Here is a 26,623-nt window from a genome sequence, read left to right as displayed (position 1 = left end):
ATCTGACAGCAATGAAGATCCTGTGAATTTAGGGGGAGGGGTTTGTGAGTTTAGAGGGGTTCCTCAGTGGAACAGGCTTCCTCCTGGGGAGGTGGTGGGCTCTCCTTCCTTGGAGGTTTTTCAACAGAGGCTTGATGGCCATCTGACAGCGATGAAGATCCTGTGAATTTAGGGGGAGGTGTTTTTGAGTTTAGAGCGGTTCCTCAGTGGAACAGGCTTCCTCCTTGGGAGGTGGTGGGCTCTCCTTCCTTGGAGGTTTTTCAACAGAGGCTAGATGGCCATCTGACAGCAATGAAGATCCTGTGAATTTAGGGGGAGGGGTTTGTGAGTTTAGAGGGGTTCCTCAGTGGAACAGGCTTCCTCCTGGGGAGGTGGTGGGCTCTCCTTCCTTGGAGGTTTTTCAACAGAGGCTTGATGGCCATCTGACAGCGATGAAGATCCTGTGAATTTAGGGGGGAGGTGTTTGTGGGTTTCCTGCCTTGTGCAGGGAGCTGGACTAGATGACCCTGGAGGCCCCTTCCAACTCTAGGATTCTATGATTCTAAGATGGTGATCCTATCACCTCTCAGCCACCTCTTCTCCAGGCCAAACATGCCCAGCTCCTTCAACCTTTCCTCATAGGACTTGGTCTCCAGACCCCTCAACATCTTCGTCTCCCTCCTCTGGACCCCTTCCAATCACTGTGGAAAAGGACACAGAACCAGACGATAGACAGGGGGAGAAAGGAATTGGCACCGGCGGGGGGGGGGGGGGGCAGAACTGGGCGGGGATGGAATGGTGCAGAAGGGAGAAAAACTCAGGCTGCCCATATGCTGTCTCTGGGAATTCACTGCGACAAAAGAAGCCACTAGTGCTCCTTTGAAAGTGGCTCCAAATGCACACCCCTGCAGGCCAGGCATGACGACAATCTGTCCCAAGAGCTCTCTCAGCCCCACCCACCCTAACCCTACGCAAGGGCTACCTCAAGCACTCATGCCCTGCTTGTGGGGTGGCCCGGCGACTGTCCAGCAACTGCTAGACGAACCCACAGTAAGATGCCTCTTAGGCAACCTCTGAGGCCCCTGGATGCAACAAGGAGAACTCTCGACACTCTGCGGCAAGTCCTTTGGTGTTTATTTCTTAAACTGGCTGCCGTCTACAGTGGGTCATGCCTAGAAGGTGTGGGCTGGGGGCATCCCTCGACACGTCCCCCAACGAACCGTACCCCCACCATCTTCATCGGGCTGCTGCTCCAATGTGTCTTCTCAGCCATCCACGCCACGAGCCTGTGGAGCAGCAGAACAGCTCTCCGCCAAGCTACCTCCGTCCTGAGTGTGAAAGGGAGGACGGCCGGTCCCCTCAATGCAGAGCCCTCTCTCCAGGACCTCTTGGCCCTGGCTACAGGAGGATGTGGAACCAGGACTCAGGTGGACGGGGAGTTGTCTTCTGGGCCGGCTTCCTCCTTCTCAGATAAATCCTCCCCTTTCTTCTCCAGCTCAAAGTTCTGCAGGAAACATGAAAGGACAAAGATGAGTGGCACTGAGAGAACCCCGGGCAGCAATGCACTGACGCATGAAACGACGGACGGGGCACACCTCAAGCTTTCCATCAACAAACCCTCTAGACGGCTTCCGGGGAGGAAAATGGCGAGCTGAGTTGTCTCTCGTAACGGGAGCAAGCTGAAGGTCTTGTTCGGGGTAGTGGAGGGCAAACCAAAGCCCACTGCCTACCTTTCTCAGTGAGAGAAAGGTCCAAGACTTGCACTAAAAACTTTAGAAGAGATTTACCTTGGCTGAAAAGGAGCTTTGGAGAAGGGTCCTTTGAGGCTTTGAGGAGTCTCAGAAGTTTGCAAAATTATCGTCTGCAAGATCTCTCAGAGCCATCGATTTGGCATAAGCTCGTCACGATCCTAACCTTCTGGGACATTTTTAAACAACTAAAGTCTTGGAAGACCAGTGGAACTTGGATAAACAGAGGAAAAAAGGTACAGAAACTCTTCTTTCACTCCGGAGCTATTTACAGACTAAAGAGACGTTTTAAAGGTGGAAATAAGGGGAAAATATAAAACTTGCAAGTAGAAGAAGGGAAGGGTGAAGTTTGGACTATTTTGACATAAAAGACAGTGTTAAAAACTGCTAAAAATTGAAGAGAAATCATTGTTGTGTCTACTTACGATTTGTGGAATGTAAACAACCATACTGCGCAGGAATATACTGGAACAGTCCTCTAACTCTACTGAGCAAGACAGGAAGTGCGTCAAGCAATCTATAAGGTTGAAGGTGACAGAGACAGGAAGCAGTAAAGAAAAAAGCCTACTCTACATCATAGAGAAACATCGGCAGCCATTGCTGGGAGGTCCAATTTAAAACATCGTTTTAAAAAGATTTGGGACTTTAAAAAGTGACAGAAACGACAGGGAAAAGGGTAAGAAGATAAGAACTATTGACTACATTATTGGTGGGCTCCTGGGGTGATTTTAAAAGGGGAAAAAAAATCTTTAAAAGGAGAAAAAATCGCGGCCGCCATTTTGGATTTTTTAAAGACTTTTTTGTTAAATATCTTTGCTTTGGGGGCTCAGAAACCAGCGAAATTGGGCTTGCTGGAAAGGGCAAGCCCTGCTCTATTGAACCTGACTGTCAGATTTTAAATTGGTGAGGTCAAAAATTTCGTCATTTTTTTAAAGGGGAAAAATTCTTCAAAAATTTATATCTGGGCCTGGGAAGCTCAGAAGAAAACAGAACAAAGTTTAATTGAGAGAGAAAATTTAGACCTTCTGAACTTGGTAGTCAAACTTGCAAATTGTGCGACGGAAATTTTTGGTATTTTAATTGCATCCCCCTTGCTCTTTGCTTAAATGTCAGAGCCCAGGCAGCTCCGAACAAGAGCCCTTTCATTAGAAAAAATGCAAGACCAAATGGAGGCTATGGAAGCCAGGATTATGAAAGGAGTTAAGAAAATGATGGAAGAGTTGAAGGAAGAACTTACTACAGTGATTAAAAAAGAAGTGGATGACCTCAAAAACCAAATTGGGAAAATAGACAAGAAAGTACAGGAGGTGGAGGAGAAAGTTAAAACACATGATACCACCTTGCTGAAAGTACAAGAAAAAGTGACGATTCACGACTGCAAATTAATGGAAAATCAGCTACGTTTGAGAGGAGTACCTGAGGAAGAGAATGATGATTTGAAAGGATATATAACAAACATAATCGCAGAATTCTTAGAAGAAGACCCTGATAAGACTAAAAGCATGTATGATCACATGTATAGAGTCAACTCGTTATATGCCAAAAAAAATAACTTACCAAGAGATGTGGTTGTAAGATTCATGACAAAGGAAATGGTGGGAAGGATTATGAAGAGAAACTTTGAACAATCATTGATAGTAAGAGGTAGCAGAGTGAGAATTATGAAGGAGCTACCGAAAGAAGTGATAAATGACAGGAGAACATATAAAAAGTTGACAGAAAAATTGAAAGACAATGGCACAAGGTATAGATGGATAATCCCCGAGGGTGTGAGCTTTGAACTTCAGGGGAAGAGAGTCACGATCACAAATGCCCGAGAACTGAGGAGATTTTTTGAAGAAAATAAAGAATTTGCACCATGATGGATTACAAACTATTGTCTTGGAATGTTAATGGACTAAATTCACCACAAAAAAGAAGGGCAACTTTTCATTGGATTAAAAAGCAAAATTGTAATATAATTTGTTTGCAAGAAGTCCACATTAAACAAAAGGATTATAAATTTTTATGGAACAAACAATTGGGAAGGGAATTTTTTTCGTTAGCTGACCAGAAAAAAAGGGGAGTAGTTTTTTATATTAAACAAGACCTGGAGCCAAAATTGGTATTTAAAGATAAGGATGGAAGATTTGTAGCAGTGGAAATAACATCAAATGGGAAAAAAACGCTGTTATTGGGACTATATGCACCTAATGGTGCAAAAGATGTTTTTTTTAAAGACATTACACAACAACTAGATGAGTTGACCTACGATCAAATACTCTTAATGGGAGATTTTAATGGAACAGTTGAGAACTCATTGGATAGATCCGGAGGGAAAAAAAATAGTGGAAAAGAAGGAAAATTGCCAAAGTCTTTTTTTGAATTAGTAAAACAGGAAAATTTGGAGGACATATGGAGAAAGTTTAACCCTGAAGTGCGGGACTATACTTTTTTTTCTGCAAGACATAAGACATTTTCTAGAATTGACATGCTATGGGGAACCAGAGATTTAGGCCTCATAACAAGAAAGATAGAGATTTTGCCTAAAATTGGCACTGACCATAACCCAATAATGTGGATTACAAAACTGTCCAAAAGATTGAGAAGATGGAGATTGAATGAAGACTTGCTACAGAACAAAGAAACAGTGACTTTCCTAGGAAAAGAAACTAAAGAATTTTTCCAAGTGAATGATAAAGAAGATATCGATTTTCAGACGGTCTGGGATGCTTATAAAGCAGTAATGAGAGGGTTGCTGATTACTTTGAACAATAAAGATAAAAGGGAAAAAGAAAAACAACTACTGGATATTCAAAATGAAATAAAGAAAAAAGAAAGAGAGCTGAGGAAAAGACCAGGGAAAAAGAAAATTCTAAGGGAAATTTCAATATTGCAAACTCAACTAAGACATTTATTAAACAAAGAAGTAGAATGGAATTTGAAAAGGCTCCAGCAAAAATCGTTTGAAGGAGCAAATAAGACGGGGAAATACTTGGCGTGGCAGCTGAAAAAAAAGAGGGAAAATAAAATAATTAATAGAATTGTGATAGATGAAAGAGACGTAGTTACTCAAGAGGGAATAAAAAGAGAATTTTTTAAGTATTATGCCAAGCTGTTTAAAGGTGCTGAAGTAAAGAGAAAAAAGATAGATGAATATCTACAGAAAATAAAAATTGAGCCATTAACTGAGAATATGAGAAAAATTTTGATGACCCAATTGAAAAAATAGAAATTGAGGCAGCAATCAACGTGATGAAAAATGATAAAGCTCCCGGGCCAGACGGTTATACAGCCAAGTATTTTAAAATGTTTAAAGATGAATTAATACCAAAATTACAGAAGCTGATGAATGCAATAAGAGTCAAAGGGAAGGTACCAAATACATGGAAAGAAGCTGTTATTTCTTTGATACCTAAAGAAGAAAGAGATGTTACAAATGTGAAAAATTACAGACCAATTTCACTTTTGAACAATGATTATAAAATATTTACAAGAATTCTGGCAGAACGTCTTAAGCAATATTTGATAAATTTTATAAAAGAGGACCAAGCCGGTTTTCTTCCCAAAAGACAAATAAGAGACAATATTAGAACTGTTGTAAATATTGTAGAATATTATGAAAGACATCCAGAAAAGGAAGTAGCGCTATTCTTTGCGGATGCAGAAAAAGCATTTGACAATTTAAATTGGGACTTTATGTTTGCAGTGATGGAAAAAATGGAGCTTGGAGAAAGTTTTATAAGAATGATAAAGGCAATATATTCTGAACAAAGTGCAAGGCTGTGCATCAACGCAGATCTTACAGATGAAATGAAAATTAGTAAAGGTACCAGACAAGGCTGCCCGCTTTCGCCATTGCTGTTTATAATGACTCTTGAAATTTTACTAATGCAGATTCAAGAAGAAAAAGATTTAGAAGGACTACAAATAAAAGGATTTACCTATAAATACAGAGCATTTGCAGATGATATAATGTTTATAAATGAAAATCCTTTACAAGTTACACCTTTGTTGTTAATGAGAATACAAGAGTTTGGGGAGTTGGCGGGACTTTATATAAACAAAGAAAAATCAAAAATCTTATGTAAGAATATGCAGAAAAATAGACAACAAGAACTACAAAGACTAACGGGTTGTGAAGTTACCTCTAAGGTAAAATACCTAGGGGTAGAGATAACAATGAAAAATATTGATTTGTTTAAGAACAATTATGAAAAGCTATGGCGTAAAATAGAAGAAGATATGCTAAAGTGGAACAAGCTCAATTTGTCACTGTTGGGTAGAATAGCTGCAGTAAAAATGAATATTTTACCAAGGATTATGTATCTGTTTCAAACCATCCCCATTGTGAAAGATGCTAAGCAATTTGATAAATGGCGAAGAAAAATTTCGGAATTTGTGTGGGCCGGGAGGAAACCTAGAATTAAAATGAAAGTCCTGATAGATGCGAAAGAGAGAGGTGGATTCCAATTACCAGATTTGAAACTGTATCATGAAGCAATTTGTTTAGTATGGTTAAAAGAATGGATAACGTTATTAAATAAAAAACTTCTAATGTTAGAAGGCCATGGAAAAAAATTCGGCTGGCATGCATATTTGTACTATGGAAAAAAGAAGATGGACGGTCTTTTCTCTCACCATTATATAAGGAGTAGCTTATTAAATGTGTGGATAAAGTACAAGAAATATGGTGATGAGAGGAGACCTTTATGGATAGTGCCGGCCGAAGTGATAAAGTTAACGGCCAAAACAGTCAAGGAAAAACAACTATCATACAACCAGTTACTAAAAATACAAAGCGGGAAAATAGAATTGAAAACTACAGAAGAACTAAACTATAAATATGATTGGTTTCAAATGCAACAAATAAAAAGTTTGATGGAGAATGATATCAAAGCTGAAGGAATAAGGAAAGAACAAACAGAAATGGAAAGAGTTCTGCTTGGAGATAATGAGAAATTAATTTCAAAAGTGTACAAATTACTTTTACAATGGGCTACAGAAGATGAAGTAGTGAAATCTCAAATGATAAAATGGGCAATTAATGTAAATAAAGAAATAAAGATGGAATCTTGGGAATATCTGTGGAAAAATTCCATGAAACTCGCAACATGTCATAGTATTAAAGAGAACTGTTTTAAGATGATGTATAGATGGTATATGACTCCAAAAAAATTAGCAAAGATGAACAATAAGATGCCAGATAGGTGCTGGAAATGTAAAAAGCATGAAGGTTCTTTCTACCATATGTGGTGGACTTGTGAAAGAGCTAAAATGTTTTGGCAAATGATTCAACAAGAGATATCTAAGATCCTGGGATATGAATTCAATAAAGAGGCAGAGACTTTTCTGCTGGGATTACAAATGGAAAAATTTCCAAAAGAAGATAGAACATTAATATGGTACTTGCTCTCAGCTGCTAGGACATTGTATGCGCAGTTGTGGAAGCAAGAAAAAATACCAGAAAAATGGGACTGGATTATGAAAGTTATGTCATGGAGTGAAATGGACAAATTAACAAGAAAATTAAGAGACTGTGATTTAGAACTTTTTAACCAAGAGTGGAAGAAATTCAGAAGATATGTAGAGAAAGAGTGGAAAATAAAAGGACATTGGACAATTTTTGAGGATTAAGATTTTTAAGATAACAATATAACTCTTGAAGGGGGTTCTTTTTCCCTATGTTTCTTTTTTGTTTCGTTTTTTTTTTCTTGATAGTTAAGGGTACCTTTAATATCTGTTTTTTTTAAAGAAAATAACACTGGCGGGGGTCAAGTAATTGGGGGAGGGGTGGGAGAAAGTAAGATGTGGGGTAGAATGATGGTCTTTTTCTTAATATATATTAAGCTTTTTATAAGTTGTAGTTATAGTTCTACTACCATATGTTACTAATAAAATTGTTTATTCACAAAAAAAAAAAAAAACCCTCTAGACTAGGGGTGCCTAACATGTGGACCGGGGGCCAAAACAGGCCCCAAGAGGGCTCTTGAGCAACTGGCTGTCATAACGAATGAGTTCGACACTTCAGCTCCCGTCTGGGACTCCTTTCCTCCCAAGTCTCACCTCCACCTGAGGAGGGATGGAGCTCCCTGCTGACTTCGAGATGGGATTGGATCAACATCTGGAGCAGAGGTCCATCAGTGGCTCTTAGACACAGCATATTGATGGAACTCTCCGTCTGGGGCAGAGTCAGTTTGGTGTGGCGGTGAAGTGTGCGGACTCATTTGGGAGAACCGGGTTTGATTCTCCCCTCCTCCACTTGCAGCTGCTGGAATGGCCTTGCGTCAGCCATAGCTCTCTTATCTGGGAGAACCAGATTTGATTCCCCACTCCTCCACTTGCACCTGCTGGAATGGCCTTGGGTCACCCAGAGCTCTCTTATGTGAGAGAACCGGGTTTGATTCCCCACTCCTCCACTTGCAGTTGCTGGAATGGCCTTGCGTCAGCCAGAGCTCTCTTATCTGGGAGACCAGGCTTTCATTCCCCACTTCTCCACTTGCAGCTGCTGGAATGGCCTTGGGTCAGCCATGGCTCTCATATCTGGGAGAAGCGGGTTTGATTCCCCACTCCTCCACTTGCAGCTGCTGGAATGGCCTTGCGTCAGCCAGAGCTCTCTTATCTGGGAGAATTGGGTTTGATTCCGCACTCCTCCACTTACACCTGCTGGAATGGCCTTGGGTCAGCCAGAGCTCTCTTATCTGGGAGAACCGGGTTTGATTCCCCACTCCTCCACTTGCAGCTGCTGGAATGGCCTTGGGTCAGCCAGAGCTCTCTTATCTGGAAGAACCGGGTTTGATTCCCCACTCCTCCACTTGCAGCTGCTGGAATGGCCTTGCGTCAGCCAGAGCTCTCTTATATGGGGGAACTGGGTTTGATTCCCCACTCCTCCACTAGCAGCTGCTGGAATGGCCTTGGGTCAGCCAGAGCTCTTATCTGGGAGAACTGGGTTTGATTCCCCACTCCTCCACGTGCAGCTGCTAGAGTGAACTTGGGTCGGTCACAACACTCTCAGAGCTGTTCTCTCAAGAGCAGTTTCTGTCAGAACTCTCTCAGCCCCACCTGCCTCCCAGGGTGTCTGTTGTGGGGAGGGGGAGGGAAGGGAAAGGAGATTGCAAACTGCTCTGAGACTCCTTTGGGTAGTGAACGGCGGGGAATAAATCCAATCTCTTCCTATTCTTTGTTCCTCCGCAAGTGGGAACCTTTCCTTTCATGAAATATGGGCTCTCCAGTTCAATGTGGTTTGATCTCATCTATGGACTATCTTTCTCTACTAGTATTGCACTGATCCCCTCTCTCCTCCCTTCCTTCCATCCTTCCTTCCATCCTTCCTCCCTTCCTTCCATCCTTCCTCCCTTTCTTTCTTTCTTTCTTTCTTTCTTTCTTTCTTTCTTTCTTTCTTTCTTTCTTTCTTTCTTTCTTTCTTTCTTTCTTTCTTTCTCTCTCTCTCTCTCTCTTTCTTGTTTGTCTCTTTGTATTTTTATGAGCGCACCCAGCACTATTTATGAGGTCACCAGAATTTACAATATTCATTTTGTTTGAGATTTTGGAAATGTACTTTGTTCTTGTATTTGCCATTGTTTGGTATACGAAGAAAGATATGTGTATTCTGGTATTTATACTTTTAATAAAGTTTGAGTGATTAAAATCAATCAATGAAGCCAATCTTTTCTTCTTGTGCCACTGAGCCACAGCCCCTCCCCAGCTGCACAATCCATGGGCGCATGGAGCGGCCTTCTGCTGAGTCAGAACCTTGGCCCATCAGACTGGCAGCAGCTCTCTCTCTCCAGGGTCTGTGGCAGAGGAAGCTCTTCCCCATCGTATAACACCTGATGTTTTTAACCAGAGGTGCTGGGGATTGAACCTGGGACCTTCTGCCTGCTAAGCAGAAGCTCTTCCACTGAGCCGCGACCCCTTCCTTGAGCCACAGGCCCATCAGAAGCAGAAGCCACTGCTCAGCCAAGACGTTCACTGGGTAAGCCCAGGGCTGGAGAAAGTGAGGGAGCCAGCTCCTGAGGGGGACCAAAAATGCAGGGAAGAAGAACACGGCAGATTTCTACCCCGCCCTTCTCTCTGAATCAGAGTCTCAGAGCGGCTCACAATCTCCCTTATCTTCTTCCCCCACAACAGACACCCTGTGAGGTGGGTGGGGCTGAGAGAGCTCTCCCAGAAGCTGCCCTTTCAAGGACAACTTTGCAAGAGCTATGGCTGACTCAAGGCCATTCCAGCAGGTGCAACTGCAGGAGTGGGGAATCAAACCCGGTTCCTCCCAGATAAGAGTCTGCACACTTAACCACCGCACCAAATTGGCTCAGAAGAAGAAGACCGTAGATTTCTACCTCACCCTTCTCCCTAAATCAGAGTCTCAGAGCAGCTCACAATCTCCTTTATATCCTTCCCTCACAACAGACTCCCTGTGAGGTGGGTAGGACTGAGAGAGCTCTGACAGAAGCTGCCCTTTCAAGGACAACCTCTGCCAGAGCTATGGCTGACCCAAGGCCATTCCAGCAGCTGCAACTGGAGGAGTGGGGAATCAAACCTGGTTCTCCCAGATAAGAGTTCAGGCACTTAACCACTACACCAGACTGGCTCCCTCTCTCACCTCGAGCTCCTCCAGGACTTCATCCATAAAGTCTCTTGAGTTCTGCTTGTAGCCCACGGCCAGCTTGATGGCATCGTTGAAGACCTGGGGAAGAAGGAACAAGCCAGTCAGTTCCTCCCAGGTGCATGCTGGGGGTTCTGTTTCTTTCCCTGCCCTGCCCTTGGCAAGCCCCATTCCCCATGGGCACAGGGAACGGCCACTTCGCCCAGCTGCCTCCCCACACCTTCACCACGTTGGTGCCATCGGCAGCAGAGACAAAATAGAAAGGCAGGTTGAACTTCCGTGCAAAGCTGAAGCTCTTCTGCGTCATCTTCATGTCGGCTGCAAGACGAAGAAGACGAAGAAGAAGAAGATGAAGAAGATATTGGATTTATATCCCGCCCTCCACTCCGAAGAGTCTCAGAGCGGCTCACAATCTCCTTTCCCTTCCTCCCCCACAACAGACACCCTGTGAGGTGGGTGGGGCTGGAGAGGGCTCTCACAGCAGCTGCCCTTTCAAGAAAAACCTCTGCCAGAGCTCTGGCTGACCCAAGGCCATCCCAGCAGCTGCAAGTGGAGGAGGGGGGAATCAAACCCGATTCTCCCAGATAAGAGAGCTCTGGCTGACCCAAGGCCATTCCAGCAGGTGCAGGTGGAGAAGTGGGGAATCAAACCCGATTCTCCCAGATAAGAGAGCTCTGGCTGACCCAAGGCCATTCCAGCAGGTGCAAGTGGAGGAGTGGGGAATCAATCCCGGTTCTCCCAGATTAGAGAGCTCTGGCTGACCCAAGGCCATTCCAGCAGCTGCAAGTGGAGGAGTGGGGAATCAAACCCGGTTCTCCGAGATAAGAGAGCTCTGGCTGACCCAAGGCCATTCCAGCAGCTGCAAGTGGAGGAGTGGGGAATCAAACCCGGTTCTCCCAGATAAGAGAGCTCTGGCTGACCCAAGGCCATTCCAGCAGGTGCAAGTGGAGGAGTGGGGAATCAATCCCGGTTCTCCCAGATCAGAGAGCTCTGGCTGACCCAAGGCCATTCCAGCAGCTGCAAGTGGAGGAGTGGGGAATCAAACCCGGTTCTCCCAGATAAGAGAGCTCTGGCTGACCCAAGGCCATTCCAGCAGGTGCAAGTGGAGGAGTGGGGAATCAATCCCGATTCTCCCAGATCAGAGAGCTCTGGCTGACCCAAGGCCATTCCAGCAGCTGCAAGTGGAGGAGTGGGGAATCAAACCCGGTTCTCCCAGATAAGAGAGCTATGGCTGACCCAAGGCCATTCCAGCAGCTGCAAGTGGAGGAGGGGGGAATCAAACCCAGTTCTCCCAGATAAAAGTCTGCACACTTAACCACTACACCAAACTGGCTCTCTAAACGGAAAGGGGGAATGTTTCTTGCTGGGAAGGGACATCTTCTGTACCCCAATGGCCAGCAAAGGCCTGTAACATCACAACTGTAACATTAAAAACAGCAGAATCCTAGAGTTGGGAGGGACCTGCAGGGTCATCTAGTCCAACCCCCTACACAATTCAGGAAACTCACAAACACCTCCCCCTAAGTTCACAGGCTTATACTGAAGCATCGGTCAATCGAGATCAGTATCGTCTCCTCAGTATGGAAGCAGCTCTCCAAGGTGTCAGGTCGGGGTCTTTCACATCACTTCCTTTTTTTTTGGGGGGGGGGGAGGGGGGGACTGGAGATGCCAGGGATTGACCTGGGACCTTCTGTAGACCCAGCAGAGCCATGGCCTGCCCCTCTTACACAGGATACCATTTTGTTTTGGTGGGAGAAATGTAATCCAGGCATTTCAAAACAGCCCTTCAATCTGTCTGACTCACTCAGCTATTCCAGGATGTTACATCTCTAGCAGTTAAAAGCCCAGTTTCCAACTTCAGGTGCAATTCCATAATTTTAAACCAAGCCAAGGGACAAATCAGCTGCTTCGTGTCCCCATCTCCTCCCCGGTCCCACCACGCAGCCTCGTGAAGCTCATAGCTACGAGGAGACCTACCATCAATCTTGTTTGCAACCACGATGCAGGGGATCTCAGGACGAAACTCGCGCAGCTCCTTGTACCAAATGCTCAGGTTCTTGTAAGTGATCTTCCTCTGAACGTCAAAGACCTTGCAAGACAGACATATGTTTGGATCAACTTCTGGAGCAGAGGTCCATCGGTGGCTATTAGTGTATTGTTGGAACTCTCTGTCTGGGGCAAATGATGTTCTAAATTCTTAGTACTTGGGAGGGGGCACAGTGGGAGGGCTTCTAGTGTCCTGAACCCACTGGTGGACCTCCTGACGGCACCTGGGTTTTGGCCACTGTGTGGCACAGAGTGTTGGACTGGATGGGCCACTGGCCTGATCCAACATGGCTTCTCTTCTGTTCTTATATCTAGGGCAGTGATGCTCTGTCTTCTTGGTGCTTGGGGGGGCACAGTGGGAGGGCTTCTAGTGTCCTGGCCCCACTGGTGGACCTCCTGATGGCACCTGAGCTTTTTGGCCCCTGTGTGACACAGAGTGCTGGACTGGATGGGCCACTGGCCTGATCCAACAGGGCTTCTCTTATGTTCTTATGAATGAAGGCAGAGGAGGAGGTCTTCTCGCAGTTGCTCATGGCTGAGCCAGCTGGATGGACTACAAAGGGTTGAACAGGCCCTCTTTGGGAATTATGGGGAAGCAGCTCAGAAGAGGAATTCCTGGTTCATATCCTGCCTTCCACTCCGAATCTCAGAGTGGCTCACAATCTCTTACCCCCCCCCCTACCCCACAACAGACACCCTGTGAGGTGGGTGGGGCTGAGTGGGCTCTCCCAGAAGCTGCCCTTTCAAGAACAACTCCTATGAGAGCTCTGGCTGACCCAAGGCCATTCCAGCAGCTGCAAGTGGAGGAGTGGGGAATCAAACCCGGTTCTCCCAGAAAAGAGAGCTCTGGCTGACCCAAGGCCATTCCAGTAGCTGCAAGTGGATGAGTGGGGAATCAAACCCGGTTCTCCCAGATAAGAGAGCTCTGGCTGACCCAAGGCCATTCCAGCAGCTGCAAGTGGATGAGTGGGGAATCAAACCCGGTTCTCCCAGAAAAGAGAGCTCTGGCTGACCCAAGGCCATTCCAGCAGCTGCAAGTGGATGAGTGGGGAATCAAACCCGGTTCACCCAGATAAGAGAGCTCTGGCTGACCCAAAGCCATTCCAGTAGCTGCAAGTGGAGGAGTGGGGAATCAAGCCTGGTTCTCCCAGATAAGTCCACACATTTAGGTACTACACCAAAGTGGTTCTCTCAGAAAGGCCCTTGGCAGTTATTTTCCAGGGGAAAGAAGAAGCAGGGTCTGCTGACCTGGAGGCCATTACAGGCACACCTCTAGCCTGCCTCCTGAGTCATCTGTCTGTTACTCTGCACAGGCTCAGAGGCTCGTGGGGCACTCAGAGCCCTCCTCGACCCCCTACTGAGCCAACTCACCTCCTTGCAACCGGCCAGTCCTGATGTAACCCCAGAGGGCTGAGGTCCTTACCATGATACACGCATGGGCCTTGTGGTAGTAAGAGGCGTGCATGCTGTGGAAGCGCTCCTGTCCAGCCGTGTCCCAGAAATCTGGAAAGCAGAAGCCAGAGGTTTGTCAAAGCAGAGGAAAAGAGCCACATCCTAGGCTAAAACTTCCTCTGATGTGACAGGCCTTAAAGGCTAGAGGAGAGGGAGAAGAAGATGATACTGGATTTATATCCCGCCCTCCACTCCAAAGAGTCTCAGAGCGGCTCACAATCTCCTTTCCCTTCCTCCCCCACAACAGGCACCCTGTGAGGTAGATGAAGATATTGGGTTTATATCCCGCCCTCCACTCCAAAGAGTCTCAGAGCGGCTCACAATCTCCTTTCCCTTCCTCCCCCACAACAGACACCCTGTGAAGTAGATGAAGATACTGGATTTATATCCCGCCCTCCACTCCAAAGAGTCTCAGAGCGGCTCACAATCTCCTTTCCCTTCCTCCCCCACAACAGACACCCTGTAAGTTGGGTGGGGCTGAGAGGGCTCTCACGGCAGCTGCCCTTTCAAGGATAACCTCTGCCAGGGCTATGGCTGACCCAAGGCCAGGCTAGCAGGTGCAAGTGGAGGAGTGGGGAATCAAACCCGGTTCTCTCAGCTAAGAGTTCACACACTTAACCACTACACCACACTGGCTCTCTTGTGGTGGGGCTGAGAGAGCTCTCCCAGAAGCTGCCCTTTCAAGGACAACTCCTGCAAGACCTCTGGCTGACCCAAGGCTATGCCAGCAGGCACAAGTGGAGGAGAGGGGAATCCAACCCGGTTCTCCCAGATAAGAGTCCGCACACTTAACCACTACACCAAACTGGCTCTCCTAAGAGAGAGACACTCCTCTTCCAGCTCAGCCTCCAATCTACAGACTGGCCCGCCCAAAAAGCAAGACCTGACTGGCCGACCTCCTCTGTTCCCAGCTGCCGCTCCACGGAGCTACTGCTGAACTTGCTACCTGGGCTGTAATTCCACTGCTGCTGTCTTATTAACCCCTAGTTTCTGCACGGCTATGCGCCCCAGGAAACAAAAAATCCCGGCTAACGATGATCTCTATGCTGTGGAGTCTTGTGAGCAAAAATTCTGCTTTGTGAGCTACTGGCATGAAAGTGGTAAGCGAGCAATTTGGCTGTTGCATCAACGAGCTTCCTGAGCTAAAGCAAAAATGTGTGAGCCGGAGGCAAAAAACCTGTGAGCTAGCTCACAGTAAATCTGCTTTGAGGGAACATTGGCTACGGCCCTGAACTCCAGTCCCCAGTCATGAGACTCTGCTCTCACCCCTACCCGCTTCTCCCAGAATCAAACCTGGTTCTCCCAGATAAGGAGAGTCTGCCCAATTAACCACTGCACCAAACTGGCTCTGCCCTATTATTCATTCAAACATTCATATCCTGCCTCTCGTTGTCCTTCTCACGCCCTGCAAGGTCTTACCCACGAGAACTTTCTTGCCATCCACAGTGGCTGTGTGCTTGTACAGCGTCAAGGCAAAGGTTGAGAGCTGCTGAGGCTGGCTGTGAAAACGGTCAAGGAGATGCCTGCAAAGCTGAGAACTGCTGGGGGGGGGGGGTTGTCTTAAGGGGAAAGAACCCCCCTGCAGAGGCAATAAGGCCAAGAAGTCTGGTAGAGACCCACAGTTGACTTCAGATTCTTAAGATAAGCTCCTTGATGAACTCATAAGCCAGAAAGTCACAGAGATGCTCTCTCTGATGCTTCCTATCAGTATGAGAGGAACGGTGGCTCAGTGGCAGAGCATCTGCTTGGTAAGCAGAAGGTCCCAGGTTCTATCCCCGGCATTTCCCACTAAAAAAGGGTCCGGGCAAAGAGGCGTGAAAAACTTCAGCTGGAGACCCTGGAGAGCAATGAATGGGGCTGTGGCTCAGTGGCAGAGCATCTGCTTGGTAAGCAGAAGGTCCCAGGTTCTATCCCCGGCATTTCCCACTAAAAAAGGATCCGGGCAAAGAGGTGTGAAAAACCTCCGCTTGAGACCCTGGAGAGCTACTGCTGGTCAGGGGACTGTGGCTCAGTGGTAGAGCCTCTGCTGGGTAAGCAGAAGGTCCCAGGTTCAATCCCTGGCATCTCCAACTCAAAAGGGTCCAGGCAAAGAGGCGTGAAAAAGCTCAGCTTGAGACCTGGAGAGCCGCTGCCAGTCTGAGGAGACAAGACTGACTTGGATGGACCCGGGGGGGGGGTGTCTGATTCAGTACAAGGCAGCTTCATGGGAAAGGGCTGTGTGGCTCAGTGGCAGAGCATCTGCTTGGTAAGCAGAAGGTCCCAGGTTCAATCCCTGGCATCTCCAACTAAAAAGGGTCCAGGCAAGTAGGCATGAAAGACCTCAGCTCAAGACCCTGGAGAGCCCTGAGGTGGGCTATAGCTCAGTGGTAGAGCATCTGCTTGGGAAGCAGAAGGTCCTAGGTTCTATCCCCGGCATCTCCAACTCAAAAGGGGTCCAGGCAAGTAAGCATGAAAAACCTCAGCTGGAGACCCTGGAGAGCCGCTGCCAGTCTGAGTAGACAAGACTGAGTTGGATGGCCCAGGGTCTGATTCAGTAGAAGGCAGCTTCATAGGTTCATATGCTCTCTTCTGCTCAGAGAAGGGGCGCGGTGTGCAGAAGTCGAGTGCATGGATATGTGAATCAAAATGCTACCTAGAGCTACACAATTCGATTTAATTTTTTTTAAAAAATGACTTCCCCTTCGCCAGCATGCCTGCTGCGAAGCCTCAAAGGATACAAGCCATCCAGGAGAAATCGCTCCATCAATCTGCAAGAAGACAGAAAGAGACGACGGGTAAACAATTAATTAGGATGAGGGATTCACAACATCGCTGCGGCAAGAAAGACGGAAAGGAAGGCCTTCTTGCTCAAGAGGGTAGGTGACCCAAACAACCACGAGGAAGTATGCCGCAGGGAGGGGGCAATCAGCATAGGATGCCCTTTGTAAAGCCCACTCCTTGTCTGACTCTGGTCAGCACCACAACCCCCAAAGGCAGCCAGCAGCCCTTCTCTTCCAGCAGCTGCAGGTGGAGGAGGGGGGAATCAAACTCGGTTCTCCCAGATAAGAGAGCTCTGGCTGACCCAAGGCCATTACAGCAGCTGCAAGTGGAGGAGGGGGGAATCCAACCCGGTTCTCCCAAATAAGAGAACTATGGCTGACCCAAGGCCATTCCAGCAGGTGCAGGTGGAGGAGTGGGGAATCAAACCCGGTTCTCCCAGATAAGAGAGCTCTGGCTGACCCAAGGCCATTACAGCAGCTGCAAGTGGAGGAGTGGGGAATCAAACCCGGTTCTCCCAGATAAGAGAGCTCTGGCTGACCCAAGGCCATTCCAGCAGTTGCAAGTGGAGGAGTGGGGAATCAAACCCGGTTCTCCCAGATAAGAGAGCTCTGGCTGACCCAAGGCCATTACAGCAGCTGCAAGTGGAGGAGTGGGGAATCAAACCCGGTTCTCCCAGATAAGAGAGCTCTGGCTGACCCAAGGCCATTCCAGCAGGTGCAAGTGGAGGAAGGGGGAATCAAACCCGGTTCTCCCAGATAAGAGAGCTCTGGCTGACCCAAGGCCATTCCAGCAGCTGCAGGTGGAGGAGTGGGGAATCAAACCCGGTTCTCCCAGATAAGAGAGCCATGGCTGACCCAAGGCCATTCTAGCAGCTGCAAGTTGAGGAGTGGGGAATCAAACCTGTTTCTCCCAGATAAGAGAGCTCTGGCTGACCCAAGGCCATTCCAGCAGCTGCAGGTGGAGGAGTCGGGAATCAAACCCACTTCTCCCAGATAAGAGAGCCATGGCTGACCCAAGGCCATTCTAGCAGCTGCAAGTTGAGGAGTGGGGAATCAAACCTGTTTCTCCCAGATAAGACAGCTCTGGCTGACCCAAGGCCATTCCAGCAGCTGCAAGTAGAGGAGTGGGGAATCACACCCGGTTCTCCCAGATAAGAGAGCCGTGGCTGACCCAATGACATTCCAGCAGCTGCAAGTGAAGGAGTGGGAAATCAAACCCGGTTCTCCCAGATAAGAGAGCTCTGGCTGACCCAAGTCCATTCTAGCAGCTGCAAGTGGAGGAGTGGGGAATCAAACCCGGTTCTCCCAGATAAGAGAGCTATGGCTGACCCAAGGCCATTCCAGCAGCTGCAAGTGGAGGAGTGGGGAATCAAACCCGTTTCTCCCAGATAAGAGAGCTCTGGCTGACCCAAGGCCATTCCAGCAGGTGCAAGTGGAGGAAGGGGGAATCAAACCCGGTTCTCCCAGATAAGAGAGCCATGGCTGACCCAAGGCCATTCTAGCAGCTGCAAGTAGAGGAGTGGGGAATCACACCCGGTTCTCCCAGATAAGAGAGCCGTGGCTGACCCAATGACATTCCAGCAGGTTCAAGTGGAGAAGTGGGGAATCAAACCCGGTTCTCCGAGATAAGAGAGCTCTGGCTGACCCAAGGCCATTCCAGCAGGTGCAAGTGGAGGAAGGGGGAATCAAACCCGGTTCTCCCAGATAAGAGAGCCATGGCTGACCCAAGGCCATTCTAGCAGCTGCAAGTTGAGGAGTGGGGAATCAAACCTGTTTCTCCCTGATAAGAGAGCTCTGGCTGACCCAAGGCCATTCCAGCAGCTGCAAGTAGAGGAGTGGGGAATCACACCCGGTTCTCCCAGATAAGAGTCCACTCACTTAGCCACTACACCAAACTGACTCTCTACAACACCAAACTTGCTTTGGCCTAGATAGCCCAGGCTAGCGCAGTCTCAGAGGCAAAGCAGAAGTCCGGGGTCTCTATGCAGGAATAGATAATGGCAAACCACTTCTGAACAAAGTCTCCTAGCTCCATCCCCAAAGTCTCCTGGCTCCGCCCCAATGTCTCCTGGCTCCACCCTAAAGTCTCCACCCTAAAGAGCCAGTTTGGTGTAATGGTTAAGTGTGCGGACTCTTATCTGGGAGAACCAGGTTTGATTCCCCACTCCTCCACTTGCACCTGCTGGAATGGCCTTGGGTCAGTCAAAGCTCTCTTATCTGGGAGAAACAGGTTTGATTCCCCACTCCTCCACTCGCAGCTGCTGGAATGGCCTTGGGTCAGCCAGAGCTCTCTTATCTGGGAGAACCAGGTTTGATTCCCCACTCCTCCACTTGCACCTGCTGGAATGGCCTTGGGTCAGCCATAGCTCTGGCAGAGGTTGTCCTTGGAAGGGCAGCTGCTGTGAGAGCCCTCTCAGCCCCACCCACCTCACAGGGCGTCTGTTGTGGGGGAGGAAGGGAAAGGAGACTGTGAGCCGTTCTGAGACTCTTCGGAGTGGAGGGCGGGATATAAATCCAATATCTTCATCTACCTCACAGGGTGTCTGTTGTGGGGGAGGAAGGTAAAGGAGATTGGGAGCCGCTCTGAGACTCTTCGGAGTGGAGGGCGGGATATAAATCCAATATCTTCATCTACCTCACAGGGTGTCTGTTGTGGGGTAGGAAGGGAAAGGAGATTGTGAGCCGCTCTGAGACTCTTCAGAGTGGAGGGTGGGATATAAATCCAATATCTTCATCTACCTCACAGGGTGTCTGTTGTGGGGGAGGAAGGGAAAGGAGATTGTGAGCCGCTCTGAGACTCTTCGGAGTGGAGGGCGGGATATAAATCCAATATCTTCATCTACCTCACAGGGTGTCTGTTGTGGGGGAAGAAGGGGAAGGAGATTGTGAGCCGCTCTGAGACTCTTTGGAGTGGAGGGCGGGATATAAATCCAATATCTTCATCTACCTCACAGGGTTTCTATTGTGGGGGAGGAAGGGAAAGGAGATTGTGAGCCGCTCTGAGACTCTTCAGAGTGGAGGGCGGGATATAAATCCAGTATCTTCATCTACCTCACAGGGTGTATGTTGTGGGGGAGGAAGGGAAAGGAGATTGTGAGCCGCTCTGAGACTCTTCAGAGTGGAGGGTGGGATATAAATCCAATATCTTCATCTACCTCACAGGGTGTCTGTTGTGGGGGAGGAAGGGAAAGGAGATTGTGAGCCGCTCTGAGACTCTTCGGAGTGGAGGGCGGGATATAAATCCAATATCTTCATCTACCTCACAGGGTGTCTGTTGTGGGGGAAGAAGGGGAAGGAGATTGTGAGCCGCTCTGAGACTCTTTGGAGTGGAGGGCGGGATATAAATCCAATATCTTCATCTACCTCACAGGGTGTCTGTTGTGGGGAAGGAAGGGAAAGGAGATTGTGAGCCGCTCTGAGACTTCAGAGTGGAGGGCGGGATATAAATCCAATATCTTCATCTACCTCACAGGGTGTCTGTTGTGGGGGGAGGAAGGGAAAGGAGATTGTGAGCCGCTCTGAGACTCTTTGGAGTGGAGGGCGGGATATAAATCCAATATCTTCATCTACCTCACAGGGTGTCTGTTGTGGGGGAGGAAGGGAAAGGAGATTGTGAGCCGCTCTGAGACTCTTCGGAGTGGAGGGCGGGATATAAATCCAATATCTTCATCTACCTCACAGGGTGTCTGTTGTGGGGGAAGAAGGGGAAGGAGATTGTGAGCCGCTCTGAGACTCTTTGGAGTGGAGGGCGGGATATAAATCCAATATCTTCATCTACCTCACAGGGTGTCTGTTGTGGGGGAGGAAGGGAAAGGAGATTGTGAGCCGCTCTGAGACTCTTCAGAGTGGAGGGCGGGATATAAATCCAATATCTTCATCTACCTCACAGGGTGTCTGTCATGGGGGGGGGAAGGTAAAGGAGATTGTGAGCCGCTCTGAGACTCTTTTGAGTGGAGGGAGGGATATAAATCCAATATCTTCATCTACCTCGCAGGGTGTCTGTTGTGGGGGAGGAAGGGAAAGGAGATTGTGAGCCGCTCTGAGACTCTTCGGCGTGGAGGGCGGGATATTAATCCAATATCTTCATCTACCTCACAGGGTGTCTGTTGTGGGGGAGGAAGGGAAAGGAGATTGTGAGCCGCTCTGAGACTCTTCGGAGTGGAGGGCGGGATATAAATCCAATATCTTCATCTACCTCACAGGGTGTCTGTTGTGGGGGAGGAAGGGAAAGGAGATTGTGAGCCGCTCTGAGACTCTTTGGAGTGGAGGGCGGGATATAAATCCAATATCTTCATCTACCTCACAGGGTGTCTGTTGTGGGGGAGGAAGGGAAAGGAGATTGTGAGCCGCTCTGAGACTCTTTTGAGTGGAGGGAGGGATATAAATCCAATATCTTCATCTACCTCGCAGGGTGTCTGTTGTGGGGGAGGAAGGGAAAGGAGATTGTGAGCCGCTCTGAGACTCTTCGGCGTGGAGGGCGGGATATTAATCCAATATCTTCATCTACCTCACAGGGTGTCTGTTGTGGGGGAGGAAGGGAAAGGAGATTGTGAGCCGCTCTGAGACTCTTCGGAGTGGAGGGCGGGATATAAATCCAATATCTTCATCTACCTCACAGGGTGTCTGTTGTGGGGGAAGAAGGGGAAGGAGATTGTGAGCCGCTCTGAGACTCTTTGGAGTGGAGGGCGGGATATAAATCCAATATCTTCATCTACCTCACAGGGTGTCTGTCATGGGGGGGGGGGAAGGTAAAGGAGATTGTGAGCCGCTCTGAGACTCTTTTGAGTGGAGGGAGGGATATAAATCCAATATCTTCATCTACCTCACAGGGTGTCTGTCATGGGGGGGGGGGAAGGTAAAGGAGATTGTGAGCCGCTCTGAGACTCTTTTGAGTGGAGGGAGGGATATAAATCCAATATCTTCATCTACCTCGCAGGGTGTCTGTTGTGGGGGAGGAAGGGAAAGGAGATTGTGAGCCGCTCTGAGACTCTTCGGCGTGGAGGGCGGGATATTAATCCAATATCTTCATCTACCTCACAGGGTGTCTGTTGTGGGGGAGGAAGGGAAAGGAGATTGTGAGCCGCTCTGAGACTCTTCGGAGTGGAGGGCGGGATATAAATCCAATATCTTCATCTACCTCACAGGGTGTCTGTTGTGGGGGAGGAAGGGAAAGGAGATTGTGAGCCGCTCTGAGACTCTTTGGAGTGGAGGGCGGGATATAAATCCAATATCTTCATCTACCTCACAGGGTGTCTGTTGTGGGGGAGGAAGGGAAAGGAGATTGTGAGCCGCTCTGAGACTCTTTTGAGTGGAGGGAGGGATATAAATCCAATATCTTCATCTACCTCGCAGGGTGTCTGTTGTGGGGGAGGAAGGGAAAGGAGATTGTGAGCCGCTCTGAGACTCTTCGGCGTGGAGGGCGGGATATTAATCCAATATCTTCATCTACCTCACAGGGTGTCTGTTGTGGGGGAGGAAGGGAAAGGAGATTGTGAGCCGCTCTGAGACTCTTCGGAGTGGAGGGCAGGATATAAATCGAATATCTTCATCTACCTCACAGGGTGTCTGTTGTGGGGGAGGAAGGGAAAGGAGATTGTGAGCCGCTCTGAGACTCTTTGGAGTGGAGGGCGGGATATAAATCCATTATCTTCATCTACCTCACAGGGTGTCTGTTGTGGGGGAGGAAGGGAAAGGAGACTGTGAGCCGCTCTGAGACTCTTCAGAGTGGAGGGCGGGATATAAATCCATTATCTTCATCTACCTCACAGGGTGCCTGTTGTGGGGGAGGAAGGGAAAGGAGATTGTGAGCCCCTCTGAGACTCTTCGGAGTGGAGGGCGGGATATAAATCCAATATCTTCATCTACCTCACAGGGTGTCTGTTGTGGGGGAGGAAGGGAAAGGAGATTGTGAGCCCCTCTGAGACTCTTTGGAGTGGAGGGCGGGATATAAATCCAATATCTTCATCTACCTCACAGGGTGTCTGTTGTGGGGGAGGAAGGGAAAGGAGATTGTGAGCCCCTCTGAGACTCTTTGGAGTGGAGGGCGGGATATAAATCCAATATCTTCATCTACCTCACAGGGTGTCTGTTGTGGGGGAGGAAGGGAAAGGAGATTGTGAGCCGCTCTGAGACTCTTCGGAGTGGAGGGCAGGATATAAATCCAATATCTTCATCTACCTCACAGGGTGTCTGTTGTGGGGGAGGAAGGGAAAGGAGATTGTGAGCCGCTCTGAGACTCTTCGGAGTGGAGGGCAGGATATAAATCGAATATCTTCATCTACCTCACAGGGTGTCTGTTGTGGGGGAGGAAGGGAAAGGAGACTGTGAGCCGCTCTGAGACTCTTCAGAGTGGAGGGCGGGATATAAATCCATTATCTTCATCTACCTCACAGGGTGCCTGTTGTGGGGGAGGAAGGTAAAGGAGATTGTGAGCCGCTCTGAGACTCTTCGGAGTGGAGGGCAGGATATAAATCCAATATCTTCATCTACCTCACAGGGTGTCTGTTGTGGGGGAGGAAGGGAAAGGAGATTGTGAGCCGCTCTGAGACTCTTCGGAGTGGAGGGCGGGATATAAATCCATTATCTTCATCTACCTCACAGGGTGCCTGTTGTGGGGGAGGAAGGTAAAGGAGATTGTGAGCTGCTCTGAGACTCTTCGGAGTGGAGGGCAGGATATAAATCCAATATCTTCATCTACCTCACAGGGTGCCTGTTGTGGGGGAGGAAGGTAAAGGAGATTGTGAGCCGCTCTGAGACTCTTCGGAGTGGAGGGCGGGATATAAATCCAATATCTTCTTCTTCTTTTTCCTGGCTCCACCCTAAAGTCTCCTGGCTCCGCTCTCAAAGTCTTCTGGCTCCGCCCCCAAAGTCTCCTAGCTCCGCCCCAATGTATCCTGGCTCCACCCTAAAGTCTCCTGGTTCCGCCTCCAAAGTCTCCTGGCTCCACCCTAGTCTCTTAGCTCCGCCCCCAATGTATCCTGGCTCCACCCTAAAGTCTCCTGGCTCCATCCCCAAAGTCTCCTGGCTCCACCCTAAGGTTTCCTGGCTCCGCCCCCTAAGTCTCTCAGCTCCACCCCCAATGTCTCCTGCCACCGCCCCCAGTCTCCAGATATTCCTTGAATTGGACTCGGCAATGTTGCTGCTGCGCCCCGCCCCCCGCACGCACTTGGACTTGCCGACGGCGCTGTCGCCCAGGCAGATGATCTTGACGTTCTCGGCGGCGTCGTATTTCTCCTGGTCCGGCAGCAGCGCCAGCTCTCCGGCCATCAGGGCCCCGCGACGGAAGGCAGGAAGCGCCGCTGCTCGGCCGCGGGAGCTCCCCTGCTGCAGCCCTGCCCTTCTCTCCGTGGCCTGCCCGCCTCGCCGTTGCCTAGCGACCCCGCCCGCACGCCGTCGACGACTAGGCCGCGCCCTCCGCCCCGCCTCTCTGGATCCGGATTGGAAGGCCAGCCTCATTGGTTCCCGCGGGGGGGGCGCGCTCTGAACGCTGCCGGCCAATGGGAGCTCTCGGCGCTTTCCCCCTGCCAATGACGGCAGGGCTGGGGTCCGCGAGAGGGGGGCGTCGTCGTCGAGCGCTCCCATTGGGCCGGTGGAAAGCTAGGCGGGCGCCCATTGGCTACGGCGCAGGAGCTTGGCTACATTCTAACGTGGGCAGCTGCTGCGGCGGGAGGAGGAGGAGGAGGAGGCAGCCGGAGTCCAGAGACGCTTGCCACCTCTGGGGCGGGACACGCCTGGAGACTTTGGGGGTGGAGCCGGGAGAGGGTGGGATTTGGGGTGGGGCCCTAGAGCCCACCCTCCAAAGCAGTCATTTTCTGCAGGGGAGCTGAGCTCTGCCAGCTGGAGGCTATAGCACCCAGAGCAGGGGTGGCCAAGGGTAGCTCTCCAGATTTTTTTTTGCCTACAACTCCCATCAGCCCCAGCTGGGTTGTAGGCAAAAAACATCTGAAGAGCTACCCTTGGCCACCCCTGCCCTAGAGAACCACAGAAAGAGGCAAGAACAACCCGCCACCCCACCCCCCAAAAAAAACCTTGTGGGAAATGAACGAAATAGCTACTGTTAAACAATTCCCAACAACTCTCTTAAAAGCAAAACAGTCCTAAATAGGATTCCTATACAATATTTTATATATTTCATAAATATCACCGTAAACTCTCACAGTCAAACATAAGATAACCACTGAAGTCCAAATTCATTCAGTCCCATGCAAGCATGTCAGTTTCTCCGAAGTTTTCCCCATCCAACTAGTTTACCTTTTTGACATGTAACTTACATATAGCTTGCCATTAGAAGAAAAATACATTAAAATATAGTGGAAGATGGGTTTAGTATCCGTAATGTGATAAACAGCCAAATTCTGAAAAAGAAATGCCCTCATTTTGGCCCAGGCGTATAACAATAGAGTTATTAGCAGACATTCTCATATTCTGACATGTTACTGTTTTATTGTTTTCTCACGCTCATGCTACCCAGATCAAAGGTTTGCTCAATTTGTTAATTTCACTATTTTGCCACTAGATTTTAACTTTGTACCACTTTGAATTCTAAACCCCTACCTTTCAGATATATGTAGCTCTGCTCACCCTACCTCATTCGTCATCTGATGAAGTGTGCTTAGAGGGCACAAAAGCTTACATTCTGAATAAAACTGCTGGACTACTTTGTTCTAAATTTTATTGTAGCGTGAGCTTTCGAGAAACACAACTCTCTTCGTCAGATGCGCATCGTCAAAGGTACTGCTGGTCTCTTCATTACTGGAAGGAGGTGTGCAGTGGCGGACTGGGCAGGGTGTCAGCTTGCCCGAACGTTGATGTTAAATGTTATTAGACAAAATGTTATAAATGTTAATGACCTTTTAGCAGCTTGAAAATATAACAGAAGTCCCAATATTAATACAACTAAAATTTACGTTGTATTTAAGGTTGCCAGCCTCCAGGTGGGGCCTGGGGATCTCCACTTTTACAACTGATCTCCAGCTGGCAGAGGTCAGTTCCCTTGGAGGAAATGCAATCTGCGTTTACATTTAGTATTTATTTATTTATTTTATTTGATTCATATCCCGCCCTTCTCGCCGAACCAGGCTGAGGGCGGCTCACAACATAAAACCCCACAAACGATTAAATTAATAAGTGTTAAAATTGCACATTCAGTAAAAAAAATAGATATGCAATGATTAAAACAGAATACTGAGTATCTACTGTATACTGCCAGTAACATGTGCAATATATGTGCACTGCAATGACTGAAATGCACATATATTAGCGCTTCGCGATGCAAAGGCGAGTGGCGTGGTCCTTATGAGCCACCGTAGGCCTTGGGGGCGGAGCCACGAGCCTACCGGCGCGTAGGAGCCGTTAAAACAGTTAGCCCCGCCCACTGACGCTTCGTTCTCTGCGGGGGATTCTCGCGGAAGCCTCCCGGCTGAAGAGGCGGTCGCGAGGAAAGCGGGCACGACCCTCCGCCGTCCCTCGGGCAAGGAGCCGCCCCAGAAGGAGCCAGGCTCCCTGAGGGTGCTGCGGCGAATGAGCGGAGGGCTCCGCGACGGAAAGGCCGTCTCATGGGCGCCTGTGGGCGGGGCTAACCTCGGCTCCGCCCCCGCGGCCTACGGTGGCGCAAAAGGCTCAGTCCCTCGCAAGCATGCGTCTAAATCGACGGTGCGGCCTCCTATGGACTAGTACTGTGTGCAAAGACATTCTAGCATTGGGAAAAGTATAGAGAAGGACAACCAGGAGGATTGGGACACTTTCCCTAGGAAGAAAGGTTAAGATTAGATTGATTGTATTTTGATGCAGGAGTTATTGCCTTAACTTTAATCTTGTTTTCCTCTTGGAGAGCCAGTTGCGTGTAGTGGTGAAGTGTGCGGACTCTTATCTGGGAGAACCGGGTTTGATTCCCCACTCCTCCACCTGCAGCTGCTGGGATGGCCTTCAGTCAGCCACAGCTCTCTTATCTGGGAGAACCGGGTTTGATTCCCCCCTCCTCCACTTGCAGCTGCTAGAATGGCCTTGGGTCAGCCAAAGCTCTCTTATCTGGGAGAACCGGGTTTGATTCCCCCCTC

General features: G+C 48.8%; 1 protein-coding gene across 1 annotated transcript; it reads right to left on the bottom strand.

The window, feature by feature from the left end:
• Positions 1-1,096: 1,096 nt before the first annotated feature.
• RABL2B (RAB, member of RAS oncogene family like 2B) lies at positions 1,097-23,965 on the bottom strand. Its single transcript, XM_060246056.1, has 8 exons — positions 23,734-23,965; positions 16,527-16,556; positions 15,229-15,308; positions 13,781-13,860; positions 12,289-12,400; positions 10,532-10,629; positions 10,309-10,392; positions 1,097-1,483 (listed from the first exon to the last, which is right to left on the bottom strand). Exons 1-8 carry the CDS (start codon positions 23,832-23,834, stop codon positions 1,403-1,405), a joined length of 666 nt encoding a protein of 221 aa, XP_060102039.1. The 5' UTR covers positions 23,835-23,965; the 3' UTR covers positions 1,097-1,402.
• Between the last annotated feature and the right edge of the window lie 2,658 nt (positions 23,966-26,623).

This window comes from Heteronotia binoei, chromosome 8 (genome assembly GCF_032191835.1).
Source record: "Heteronotia binoei isolate CCM8104 ecotype False Entrance Well chromosome 8, APGP_CSIRO_Hbin_v1, whole genome shotgun sequence".
In the NCBI taxonomy this organism is placed as follows: domain Eukaryota; kingdom Metazoa; phylum Chordata; class Lepidosauria; order Squamata; family Gekkonidae; genus Heteronotia; species Heteronotia binoei.
Note: the sequence above shows the minus strand (reverse complement) of the source record. Positions and strands in the feature narration are given on the sequence as shown.